This window comes from Festucalex cinctus, chromosome 5 (genome assembly GCF_051991245.1).
Source record: "Festucalex cinctus isolate MCC-2025b chromosome 5, RoL_Fcin_1.0, whole genome shotgun sequence".
NCBI classification, from domain to species: domain Eukaryota; kingdom Metazoa; phylum Chordata; class Actinopteri; order Syngnathiformes; family Syngnathidae; genus Festucalex; species Festucalex cinctus.
This window is the reverse complement of record NC_135415.1, coordinates 6,968,371-6,982,215: the sequence shown is the minus strand read 5'-3', so window position 1 is coordinate 6,982,215 and position 13,845 is coordinate 6,968,371. Positions and strand designations below refer to the sequence as shown.

At 37.0% G+C, this 13,845-nt stretch overlaps 1 protein-coding gene across 4 annotated transcripts in view; it reads right to left on the bottom strand.

Annotated features, from left to right (window-relative positions):
- Positions 1 to 13,629, bottom strand: part of dtx1 (deltex 1, E3 ubiquitin ligase) — a 47,739-nt gene extending 34,110 nt beyond the window's left edge. For 3 of the 4 annotated variants that reach the window (XM_077522530.1, XM_077522531.1, XM_077522532.1), the window contains exons 1-2: positions 13,282 to 13,629; positions 12,523 to 13,032 (exon numbers count right to left, since the gene is read on the bottom strand). In XM_077522530.1, the coding sequence (XP_077378656.1) occupies positions 12,523 to 12,781 (259 nt within the window). In that variant the 5' untranslated portion in view covers positions 12,782 to 13,032; positions 13,282 to 13,629. Of the gene's footprint in view, positions 1 to 12,522; positions 13,033 to 13,281 lie in introns of those variants that run through there. The other variant, XM_077522533.1, reaches the window with a different exon arrangement.
- Positions 13,630 to 13,845: the final 216 nt, after the last annotated feature.

The window sequence follows — 13,845 nt, the reverse complement described above, 5'->3', positions numbered from 1 at the left end:
CATAATCATCTTTTTATTGCTTCTCATATTTTTAATGACTAATCAACTTTTTATTATTATTATTATTATTATTATTATTAATTTATTTATTTATTATTATTTTGTTAGATTTGAGGCAAATGTTGAACATGTGTTGAATTGAATGGACAATCTGTATATAAAATCCATTGTTCCTGATATTTAATGTACAATAATAGTCTTCAATTTAGTCTAACTGCAGCGCCCCCGCACGCAGCCTCGCACGCACGTACACACATACATACACTTCCCTTCATTTCAATGTTGTAGGCGATTAGGGGTGTTAAAAAAAAAAATCGATTCGGCAATATATCGCGATACGACAGCTCGCAATTCTCGAATCGATTCAATAGGCAGCCAAATCGATTTTTAAATATCAATTTTTGATGGAAAAATATTCAACAAAACGTCTTACTTAGGGTTAGGATTCACACCTTAAGCATGGAAGAATGTTATATTAATGGAACATTAAGCCTTAATATTTTATTTCAATGCTGTTCAAACATGAAACAGGTTGCAACCCGTTTGTTAAATACTAGGGGTGTTAAAAAAAAATCGATTCGGCAATATATCGCGATACTACAGCACGCAATTCTCAAATCGATTCAATAGGCGGCCGAATCGATTTTTCAACATCCATTTTTGATGGAAAAATATTCAACAAAACGTCTTAACTTTCACACCTTAAGCATGGAAGAATGTTATATTAACTCATTTGCTCCCAATAACGTGTAAATACGTTTTTTTTTATGTAAGTGTCCCAAAGACGTAACTGGTGAAACTTAGCTCTCTTCTAATGCTTATTGCTGCAAAACGGAAGCAGATAGAAGCATACTTTTTTTTTTTTTCCTGATGAAAGAAGAGACTTTAATCTTTCTTTTGGTAGGTTCCATACTTTTATAGAAATTGAACACAAATATTCTGTGGGCCTTGCAAAATCAGTAAAAATCCAGTAAAACAGTCGGGAGCGAACGGGATTGGGAAATGTGAATGGCTGGGAGTGAATGAGTTAATGGAACATTAAGCCTTAATATTTTATTTCAATGCTGTTCTAACATGAAAAAGGTTACAACCCGTTTGTTAAATACAGTGGCTCACAGTTATAAAACTGAAGTTTCAGATCAATAAATAATACAATTTCATACAAATCTTACAGTGTACATGTACAAGTTTACTGAATGGTATTTTCTAAATTTGAGTAAAAAAAAAATAAATCGCAACAATCAACTTGCAAATTCATATCGGGATTAATCGGTATCGAATCGAATCGTGACCTATGAATCGTGATATGGATCGAATCGTCAGTTACGAGGCAATTCACACCCCTATTAAATACAGTGGCTCACAGTTATAAGACTGAAGTTTCAGATGCATAAGGCAAGGCAAGGCAAGTTTATTTGTATAGCACATTTCATACACAAGGCAACTCAATGTGCTTTACACAAGGAAAAGACAACACATAAGCATCAAGAAACAGTAGTTAACATTCAGAGGAAGAAAAATAAATGAAAATAGGTTGCAAAATTTACTAAAAAGAACATACAATAACAATCTTAAAACATTATTCAACAAACTTTAAAACATTTAACATAAGGAAGTTTAAAATAATAAAAAAAACACTAAATTAAAGCTGTTTAAAAGTCCCTAATCAAAGGTATAAGAAAAAAGCAAAGTTTTTAACCTGGATTTGAAAGCATTTACACTCGGGGCTGACTTCACTTCTGTTGGTAGCCTATTCCATCTGTGTGCAGCATAATAGCTAAATGCAGCGTCACCATGTTTGCTTCGAACTCTGGGTTCCACTAGTTGGCCCAAGTCTGTCGATCTCAGAGCCCTGCTGGGTTTGTACTCAATCAGCATTTCTTGGATATATTCAGGACCTAAACCATTGAGTGATTTATAGACGAGTAGCAGAACTTTAAAATCAATTCTACAGCTGACTGGGAGCCAGTGTAAATCCTTAAGTACTGGAGTAATATGTTCTGATCTCTTTGTTTTGGTCGAAACTCGAGCTGCAGCTTTCTGAATGAGCTGCAATTGTCTCATGTTCTTTTGAGAGAGTCCAGTCAGAAGACCGTTACAGTTATCTATTCTGCAGGAGATAAAAGCATGGATAAGCTTCTCTTGGTCTGCTTGAAGCATGCAGTCCTTCAGTCTGGATATGTTTTTCAGCTGGTAAAATGCTGTTTTAGTGATGAATTTAATATGATTGCTGAAGGTCAGGTCTGAGTCTATTAGTACCCCAAGATTTCAAACTTGGTCTTTAGTTTCTAAAGACAGTGACTCAAGCTGTTTTTTAACAGCAATCCTATTTTCTTTATTGCCGAAAACAATGAGCTCCGTTTTGTTTTCGTTCAGCTGAAGGAAATTTTGGTTCATCCAGTTGTTAATTTGCTCTAGAGAATGACACAATACGTTAATAGAACTGCTGTCATTTGGGGACATTGATAAATACAGTTGTGTGTCATCTGCATAACTATGATCGTCAACATCGGCGTTCTGAAGCATTTGACCCAAAGGTAACATATACAGACTGAACAACAGGGGTCCAAGGACTGACCCTAGAGGAACCCCACATGTCATGGCCTTTCGATCAGATTCAAAATTTCCAATAGTCCCAAAGTAACTCCTTTCCTCCAAATAGGACCTGAACCATTTAAGGACTGTTCCATTTAATCCCACCCAAGTTTCCAGCCTGTCTAACAGTATATTATGATCAATCGTGTCAAATGCTGCACTGAGGTCCAACAAGAGGAGCACCGATACCTTCCCTGCATCAGTGCTCAATCTTATATCGTTCAGTACTTTAATCAGAGCTGTTTCTGTACTGTGATGAGGTCGGAAACCTGACTGGAATTTATCCAGAAGTCCGTTTAAGCTCAAGAAATTGCTGAGTTGATTAAAAACCACTTTTTCAAATATTTTAGTTAGGAAGGGAAGGTTTGCGATTGGTCTATAATTTGCTAGCAGGGAGACATCCAGTGTTCTCTTTTTTAGAATGGGCTTAACGGCGGCTACTTTCATAGATTTAGGAAGCTCACCTGCTTGAAGTGAGCAATTAATTATTTGTTGTAAATCGATCTGAACAGATTTCACAATGGTTTTGAAAAAGCCAGATGGTATTGAGTCAAGACAGTTCGTGGAAGGTTTCAATTGCTGAACCAAGTCTACTACAGTATTTTGATCCACTGAGTCAAATTCTGTCATGGTAATTAAATTATTCCTAGGTGATTTTAAGTGCAGCATCGTTTTGTTATTTTGCTGGTTTGTAACAATGTTTGACCTGTTGGCTTGTACTTTTTCACTAAAGTAGCAGGCAAATTCATTGCATTTATCTGTTGAGAGGAATTCTGGCGCTGTTTGATTTGGGGGATTTGTAAGTTTGTCAACCACGCCAAATAGAGTGCGTGTATTGTTGAGGTTCCTACTAATAATTTCAGAAAAGTGTTGTTGTCTAGCTATTACTAACTCTTGGTTAAAATGACAAAGACATTGTCTGTACAGGTCAAAATGAACTTGGAGTTTAGTTTTTCTCCACTTTCGCTCTGCTTTTCTGCATTTAGATTTCAAAGTCATTATGTTGGTAGTACACCTCCAAGGTGTTTTAGTTCGGGATGAAATGGTCTTAGTTTTAATAGGAGCAACAGCATCCAAAACATTTGAGATTTTTGAGGTGAATTCATCCCGAAGTTCATCAACGGTCTCTGCATTTACAGTTGGTGATGCAGCCATTAATTCCATAAACATATTGCTTGTATTCTCATTTATGTACCTTTTTTTAAATAGAGACAGTAGTTGTTTGAACTTCTGGGATTGTTTGTATTTAAAAAAACACACAGGAATGATCTGAAATAGCCAGATCTTTCACCTCAACAGATAAAATGTCAACACCTTTAGAGATGACGAGATCAAGAATGTCACCTTGATTGTGTGTTGGACCTTTTACATGTTGTGAGAGACCAAAAGTATCAAGTATATTACAAAATTCTTTGGTATTTTTATCCAAGTTGTTGTCAACATGAATGTTAAAGTCTCCAGTTAAGACCAGATAATCATAGTCGGTACAAATTACTGACAGCATTTCTTCAAATTCCTCCATGAATCTGCCTTTTTGTTTTGGAGGTCTATAAATTATGACAATGACGATATTTGGTTCACCTTTTACCAAAAGACTAAGATATTCAAATGAATTAAAGCTTCCCAATGAAATTTCTTTACACTGAAATAGAGATTTAAAAATGGCAGCAAGTCCACCACCTTTTTTGCCATTACGACATTTGTTCATGAAACTAAAATTTGTTGGTGTTGCCTCATTGAGAACCGTGTTGCAGGAACCTTCTGTTAGCCATGTTTTCACTGAGGAGAAATAAGTCAAGATCATATGTCATAATAATGTCATGAATCGACAATGATTTGTTAACTAGTGATCTTGTATTTAGTAGCGCTAGTCTCACATTGGTAATCGGAGACGCTGGTTTAGTCAGAGGTTGACAAGTTATACTGACTAGGTTTGTAGCTTCTGACTTATTTCTTCTCATTTCTTTTGCCAACTTTCTATTTCTTGTAATCACAGGAATGCTACAAGCTTCCTTGGGTCCTGACTTATTCTGGGAACACACATTTTTTATGTTGTATATGCAGTCTGGACCCAAAGCATATCAGACCGAGCTGTAGTTGAGATTCTCCATAGCCAAAGATGGAAAATAATACCTTTTCATACAAATCTTACAGTGTACATGCACAAGTTTACTGAATAGTATTTTCTAAATTTGAGTAAAAAAATCGCAACAATCGATTTATACATTTGTATCGGGATTAATCGGTATCGAATCGAATCGTGACCTATTAATCGTGATACGAATCGAATCGTCAGGCGCTAGGCAATTCACACCAAGTCGACTTGGTCGACTTTTTTTCCCAGCCCTAGTCACAACGTCCTTCTCAGGAAACTTTTCATCACCCTAACCTGTCTGCCAGCACATAATTGCATCTGCGAGAGCCTTAAAAACACCAGCCACCTTCTTTCCTGCTCCACCTTGACAACTTCGCAGTCATCCCTGAGTGCACACTTTCTTGTGTACGTGTCACTTCGCCATCGTGGCAAAAACAAAAAAAACAAAAAAAAGTTAGGAAGCAAAGGCAATAACTGCAGTGTGAAACAGAGGCCACAAGAGTGGGTACATGATGGATGTGGCAGATAAGCGTGTGTGTTTTGCAGGTGGGAGTGGGTGTAGTGAAAGGGGGATCAGTCTACTCAAGTGTTTAGAGGTTCAAGCAGCCCTCGAGGGAACAGAACAGATCAATGTTGCTTGGCTGTGAGCCAAAAACTGCCTTCTGCCAGATATTCAGCCACACTGCATAAAACTCTTAGCTTCAACTGTCCTGTATACGAAGCACTGAGTGGTTCGTCAGGGTGTGTAAAAGATTTTAAAAGATCTTTGCAGACAGTGAAAAATGGTCTGAATATGTTTGAAATGTCTTTGCGACAAATAAAAACCACCTGTGAACGTCTTACAAATCCTAATAAAAATCTTAAATACGCTACGTTCGCAAGCATTCACCGCTAATTGACGCACAATTCACACTGACTACGGAACGGACACGGTGTTTCCGTAAGCGGATTTTCATGAAGCTGAAAAAATTACGAGCGGGACAGGAAGTCGGGCGTCTTTGCGTCAAGGTAAATCCGGTATATTTCAAAATTAAAAACAAAATCACCACCACACATTAACAGAAGCCCAGAGGTGTCGATTGAGAAGGAATTCATGGATATACATCCTGTATTTATAAAGTGCATTTTCCTGAGTGAAAACGGAAGACCCTGCCTTTAAGTAGACTTGTTTTTGTATTAACCGGTTTCGGGCTGCCGGATTGTATCGGGGTCGCCTAACGAACACGTCCTGCTACAGGACTGACTGGAAATTATCCAGTTGACGTCAAACATTGGAAAGAAAATATTAAAGATGTAATTTAAATAATAAAATGTACGGACTTAAATTGTAAAAACGTAAATAAACCTACGAATATAAATGCAAAATATATTCAATAAATAAAATAAATTGACTAAATAAATACACAAAATAATTGTCTCAGATGTGAGAAATATTGTCAGTTTAGACTGTTAATGTGTTCCTATTTTTGTTATTGTGATTGATTTGTGAACAGCTAAAAAAAAGAAACCAAACCGAAGCTTTCGTTAGCACTGTTGTACTGACGTCACCGGCAAGCGCGAAGGCGCTTCAACCCCCCCCCCCCCGGAAAACTGATTCCGACCTCCTGAGCCACAAAAAAAAACAAAAAACAATAAGCAAACATTCAATACACTTTTCCCACCAACAAACATTACACTCTGAAAGCATCATGGGAGTTGCGGTCTGTGCTTCAGCCATTTGGAAGGCACGGCTGGCGTGTACACAGAGAACAAAGAGGAGATGGGAGCAGGTGACCGTGAGGCCGCCGTCCGTCAGGCCTTCACGCGACAGGTTTATACCAGCCGTGAGGGAAGATAACACACACAACATCGCAACAAGGAGCGATAAACGTCAGGTCCCGGCGCCGCGCTCGGCTCTTGACAAATGGCGGCTTGGCTCAGCTTGCAGCCATCACAGACACACACCAGTTAGTAACCACGACAGATATGGACCACCTGACTGCCATGCTGACATGGATGCTTCCTATCAACTACTATTTTTCATAATCGAGTCATCGTTTGGAGTCATTTTTTAATGTAAAATTGTCCAAATCTTCTGATTTCAGCATATCAACAGTAATTGTTTGTGGATTTCTTTAGTCCTTTATGGAATAACATTGATTATCTTCTATATGTAATCAAACATTTGCACACATCTGTTTTTGCTTTGGAAAACATTGACCGAACCGGTAACATAGTACAACATCAAAACCCTTATTTAAAAATAAATAAATAAATGTACAAATGCGAAGTACGAAATAAACACCAATCACTGGTTAATAAACAGTAATCAGGAAAAAAAAAATGCTTTTGTAACACACTTTATTGCAAAATTAAAATGAGTCAGATTTAGTGCTGCTCAATTATAAAGACAATATTAATCACGATTAATTCTGTAATAATTTTAATCACAATTAACTCATTCAAACCCCCCAAAAAACGTATAAATATGCTTAATACATTGACCTTTATGCCCAAAAACTTTTTTTTATTTATTTTTTTATGCTAGAGCATGAAGAAGGCTTGATACAGCTTCGAACATGAAGAGGTCGCTTAAAGCACTGGTAGTTATTACAAAAAACGGCCAGGAGAGTATAAGAGATCAGCCAGGGCCATGTTGCAACAAGCTCTTTTTCCCAGCGTTTTCAACAGGTTTGTGAGTAATGATGCAATTTAGCTATATCCTAATTGCTGCAAAACGGAAACAGATACCTATATACACTTTATTTCCTGATGAAAGAAGAGACTAATCTTTCTTTTGGTAGGTTCCATGTTTTTATAGCAATAGAACATAATATTTTGTTGACATTGCAAACTCAGTCAAAATCCAGTAAAACAGCCGGGAGCGAAGGGGATTGCTTCAGTGAGAACGGCTGCGAATGAATGAGTTAAGACAGTTATTTGTCTTTTGGTATAAAACAAAGGGGGCTATTCACTAAGAATGCGCTGCGTCCGGTAATAGCGCGAAATATTGCACCACAACTGCACACGCAGTCTGCGCCCATTTACCCACCTATTCACTAAGGATATTGCTCTAATCATATACCGGCACAAACACGGCCACAAAAATGACAGCTTGGAGCAAATTTGCACCCGATTTACCACACATGGCAATGGATTTGCGCCAACAACACGGTTGCTATAGTAACAGTTGCTAGAAAGATGACATTATCAGAAAGCGAGGTTGGACCGAGAGTAAGCGTTTATAGCGCCATTAAGCTGTACAGAGCAGAGAGGACGACAACGACGTCATTCATTCATAAAGTACAAATTATTGTTGCGCTCGCATTTTAAGGTTGGCGTGGGTGTACAGTATGCATCTGGCACGTAAAAATGATCGTAAAATGCCTCCCTGTCATTGCCGATCAGTCCGGGTTACGTTATGTTGTCCTAAACTAACACGGAAATATATTTCTATTTCTTTTTCGCTCTCGCTCTCTCTCACTCTCTCTGCGTGATCAGCCACGCATGTTGTGCGGCAAATGGCATGCACTGCCGGAGATCGAGGTGCGTCAGGTTATGCGTCAGGTTAATACATGCTTTCTAAAAACGTTATTTGCGTCACGCAAACGCGGTGTTGCTATTTGCGCTGACGTTAGTGAATTAGACGCTGCATATCAATGAGTCTCATTTGCATTGGGGTGGGCATATTTTGCGTCAAATGTATGCAAATTACCTCATTTACATACGCGCAAATAACACCGGCGCACCGTGACGCAATCTATTCGGCAGAGCACTTAGTGACGGATTTCCCCATCTGCGCGTGTTTAGTGAATTAGGCGCTCCCTAAATGCTCCATTTTTGCCGGTTAGCGCGGTGCAAAGGCAACGTAAACCTTTAGTGAATAGGCCCCAAAATGTTTAAACATGTAAAAAAATATAGACATTTAACTAAATTTCTTTGAAACACTAGTTATGCAAGTTCCTTTTGGACCTAACAAGATTTATTAAATTAGTCATTTAAAAAAATAAAAAAAAAGGTGCAAATATATAAATTTAAACAACTCAATCCAATTACTCGATTAAATAATCAATAGATTGATCAATAATATCAATAAATTGATCAATAATCCAAAAATATTTGATAGCGACAACACTAGATGTGTTTAGTATGAGAAGACAGGCAATGCAACCTTTCAAAAGGTGTCAGAAGAGAATCTTACTGTTATTATAAACACTCTACATTTATAGATTTTTTTTGTATTAGCAAGGGAGCTACACCATTCAATGCCATGGAATTTATAGACTGAGCAAAAACCCGTTAGTCGAACACACTTACACAAGGTTGTTGACGACTATCAATAGAGCTCAAGGTGTTACACTTACAGTGATTTGAAGTCTTGCTTTGTGTGTCAGAATAATGCACGTACCCTCACGGGACACTTTGTGTACCTTCACTACCTTATACAATCTAACACTGTACAAGAGTAAGCGTCAACAATTTTCTTTAAATCTCAAACAAGTATTAAAAGAATGTTTCTAAGTGTACCTACTGTTGTGGCTGGTGAGCGTAAGCGAATTAGTGCACATTTACATAATACGGATTGATCGATGCAGGTCACCTTGGATGCACACACACGAGTCATTTTGTATCGCTCAGTGAATGTTATGCAATATTATTAAATTATCTCGGAGAAAGAGTTTTCCTGTTTTTTTTTTCTTCTCCCCATTTATGAGACGGTTTCCTGTCGTGACACTCACAGTACATCCTACAGAAAGGGAGCATGATACGAACGCGGTGGGATTCACTGACGTGCAGTGACTGACTTCTCTGGAGTCGGATATAAAAAAATTATGAACTCAAAATAGAAGATTAGCCTATATTTTAATTTTGACCTTCATTGAATCATGTTTCAAATCAACGGGCAACATTGAATTTCTGAATACGTTTTCAAAGCTTTCGATTATGCTTCAATCAATTCCACACTGTTCAACAATGTGATTGCAAGACAAACAAAATAATATTTCATATAAAAGTAAACTTTTTTTTTTTTTTTTCCCAATTAAAAAAAGCATTTGGTCTTTCCGTTTATATTTACTGTTATGAAAACCCCGATTAAACAGGAAATACGCACATTTAGATATTTTAATGACATAAGCGATAATTACTGGATTGTTAAAATCTGCAGGGCTGGGTTTAAAAAAAAATGATTCATCGATATTAAAACGATTTTAATCTCTTTTTCCCATAAATTCATAAGAAAATAGAATTTTAAAGGCCATTATTTTTTGGATCTTAAAGTTTCCTTGAAACTTACTGTTCATATGTAATTTCTTACATTTATGAAAGACCTAACTTATTGCACTTCAAGGCAATACAGAATCTTAATTGACATTTACATTTATTGAATTCTGAAAATATTTTCATCTCATCCTTGCTGATGTTAATGTTTGTGCAACACTTAAATCATAACGTGTTACTTTCATTAAACGAAATCACTCAACAAGTTGCTGCTTCCGCAAAATATTGGAATTTAATGTTTATGGTGTTTTTATCATATCCTTGATATTTAAGAAAAATTGATGTTTCATAATTTATTAATTAATATCTGATCAAACTGAAGCGAATCAAATCAGATTTTTTTTTCCCCCAGTCTAAAGCAGACCATAAAATCTAATGAAACATATTTAATTACAATTTTGTTTTGTTTAACTCTTCACATGCTGGGGGCAGGACAACAGGGGGAGGCACTGCCTCACTTGCCTACCCTGACCGCCCATCTCTGGGTGGGAATATATCTTGGCTCCGAAGACAAGAGCAAAATGAGCTCGCACACACGGAGACTGGCTGTTGGGAACATACGAAGCTTCAGTAGAGCAGTAGAGCAGAAACCAAAACATCTGGTCTCATTTTAAAAAAGGGCAACTCTCATCTGTGAAAATGACACAGAACCAAACAAAGACTGGCCTGACCGGCTTTTGCTTTGGAGTGACATGTACTGTACTTTTATCGTGTGATATATGTCAACTCGGAAACTCTGTTCATGTCACGAGAGTGATGGCATGCTTTTAAAAAGACATGCTCTACTCGCTTCCAAACGGAGCCACATTAAAGGAACACGATAAAACAAAGATGCACGATTCCAACAGTAATTGTACATTTGAATTTCTTAACGTCTACTTCAAACTCATTACATAGATCTGACATCAGGAGAAGCGACCTCTGCTCCGAGCTACAACACCCATTTTCTTGATGAACGCGTCTCCCCGCCGACAAGGTGCCCTTCAGCAAGGTCGCGGCATGCCCAGCGACACTTACGCATGAATAAATGGTTGCAGCGCCTTTTCATCTCACAGCGTTTGGATGCTCCGAAACTATGGAGGACCAAAACTGCCAAAATTCAAAATAAATAAATGACTACCATAAATAAATAAATGACTAAAAGTCAAAATAAAAACGGATATTAAAAAAATATATAATTCTAAAATTAAATACAACAACAATACATTGTTCGCCAAGACGCTCACTTGACCAATGACAACCAACCCAAGACATTAGGACAGCTAACCCTAACCCTAACCCCCATTTGAATAACACTTCGTCCTGGCAGTATGGGCCAAAAGTGGAAAAAATTAAAAACAAATAAATGACTGACTAAATAAATAAATAAATAAACTAAAAGTGAAAATAAAAATGGATATAAAAAAAAATATATAATTTAAAAATTAAATACAAATGCATAAACTAAAAAAGAATAGACTAAAAGTGAAAATAAAAACGGATATAAAAAAATATAACTCAAAAACGAAATACAAATGTATAAATGGATAAATAAATAAGACTAAAAGTGAAAATAAAAACTGATAAATAAAAAATAGAATTAAAAAATTAAATACAAATGTATAAATACATACATAAATACATAGACTAAAAGTGAAAATAAAAACGGAGAAAAATATAATTTAAAAAATTTAATATAAATGTATAAATAAATAGACTAAAAGTGAAACAACGGATATAAAAAATAATTCAAAAATTAAATACAAATGTATAAATAAATAAATAGACTGAATGTGAAAATAAAAACATAAAAAAATATAATTTAAAAATTAAATCCAAATGCATAAATAAAAAAAAGAATAGACTAAAAGTGAAAATAAAAACAGATATAAAAATATAACTAAAAAATTAAATACAAATGTATAAATGAATAAATAAATTAAATAAGACTAAAAGTGAAAATAAAAACTGATAAATAAAAAAATAATTAAAAAATTAAATACAAATATATCAATAAATACAGACTAAAAGTGAAAAAGATAAAATATAATTAAAAAAATAAATATGAATGTATAAATAAATAGACAAAGTGAAAATAAAAACAGATAAAAAATATAATTCAAAAACTAAATACAAAGGATTGGGGTTCATTTTCAAATAAAAATTTTTATATCCGTTTTTATTTTCACTTTTAGTAATTTATTTATTTATTTAGTCATGTATTTATTTTGAATTTTGGCAGTTTCGGTCCTCCATACTAAACTCCCAAAGCAGGCCGCCCGGGACATTGATGACTCGTTCATTCCCTTGAACGTTACATAAGACTTGTGTGTGGCTAACACATCAAGGCTTACTTTTAATCAGTCCCAAAGAGAGATGATGTGCCATCATTTGCAAAAGGAAGCACAATTTCCCTAATTATAGATCTACATCATATTTCAACTAAAGTGTATGGGGCCACAAAATCCTCGAGTGGGATAATGGAGAAGTCATATAATTCTGTGATTCAATTACATAGTCTTTGTCAACAATTCTTGTCATATCTGTGAAGTAAAAGCCCAAAGTGTCACCAACACCTTTTGCGCATCTCTTACCTGTGTCCTGTCGAAACTGATGCATCGATTGCAGGTCGATGATGTAAGGAGATAGCTGGCCATCTACCTGTCCCAGAACCACGCTTCCTCTGGCGTCCCCCTTTAGGATGTTCTCAATATGGTGGCACACAGCTGCACTGTAGGGCCTCCAGCGCCCGTGTTCGTTCATCCACTCCCACACCACCACTCTGGCCAGATTCTGGGGAGGGTAGCCCAGTCCGTTTGAAGGAAGCAACAAGCCTGGACCCGGGCGAGCCATTGTCCCTCGCGGGTTGGACAGAGAAGCACCTGTCAGTCAAATATCACTCTGGGACGTGTCATCAGCGCCACACCGGAACCGGTTTTGGTCTGCTTTCAAGCAAGCAGCCTTGCTAGGATCATGGTCCTCAGCAGGCTGCCTGCTGCTCCTTGATCAACAGAACGGCAGCCTCCAGGGTCCGAGGTGGCAGATGTTGAGGAGCTGCAGTAGCTCCTCCTCATGAGCAGGTAAACAGGGAGAGGGGTGGCTTGCTGTAAAATGACAGGAAGGTGCACTGGTGAACAAATGCTGAGTTACATCCTTTTTTTTTTTTTTTTTTTTTTTTTTTTTGATTCGCTAATCCATGTGACTACTGTGAATCAATGTTTGTGAGCTGTGTGACTGATGCTATCAAGAGGCTAGCAAAGAAAATATCTTTCTTGTATAGAAAATGACTGGCTAATGTCACATTTTGGCTCATTTAACATGCAGTGTCATTACGTTGATGGTATCATACAGACCTGTAGGCTGCAGATGTGGTGCCTCACATCTGTGAAACAGAAGCTACATTTCACTGGCCCCGCTCGACAGGGGACGAAAAATAATCCAAGCAACGCGATGCTTCACAATTGTAGATGTGGGGAAAAAACGATCTTCTCCAACCGCGCAGCGCACCAACCGTCCAACATAAAGGCAGAAAACAGGAGTCGTCGCTTCTTGAGTGTCGCTTGTCTGCTTTGCCAGTTTGTTGCTCGGCCGCCTCGACGTGTCGCGGGGACGCGAGAAGTCGCCGTCCACGCGTACAAGTGCAGCTAACGTCACATTTTCTAGCCTGAAACAATTAAAACGCCGATGCCCGAGCGCACCTGTATGGTGAGTGGTTGAACATTCAGCCAAGCTGACAAGTACATTTTATAAAGACGAATTTATTTCCGGTGTTTTGTTTCAGAGTAAAAGCTTTTTTATTTTTTTATTTTTTTTTATTTTTTTTTTAATCTTTTTTTTATTATTTTTTTTTACGTGGCTATTATCATTTAGCTATTAAATTAACGTTTGCTGATTAAGTACCATGTGACTTTTCCAGG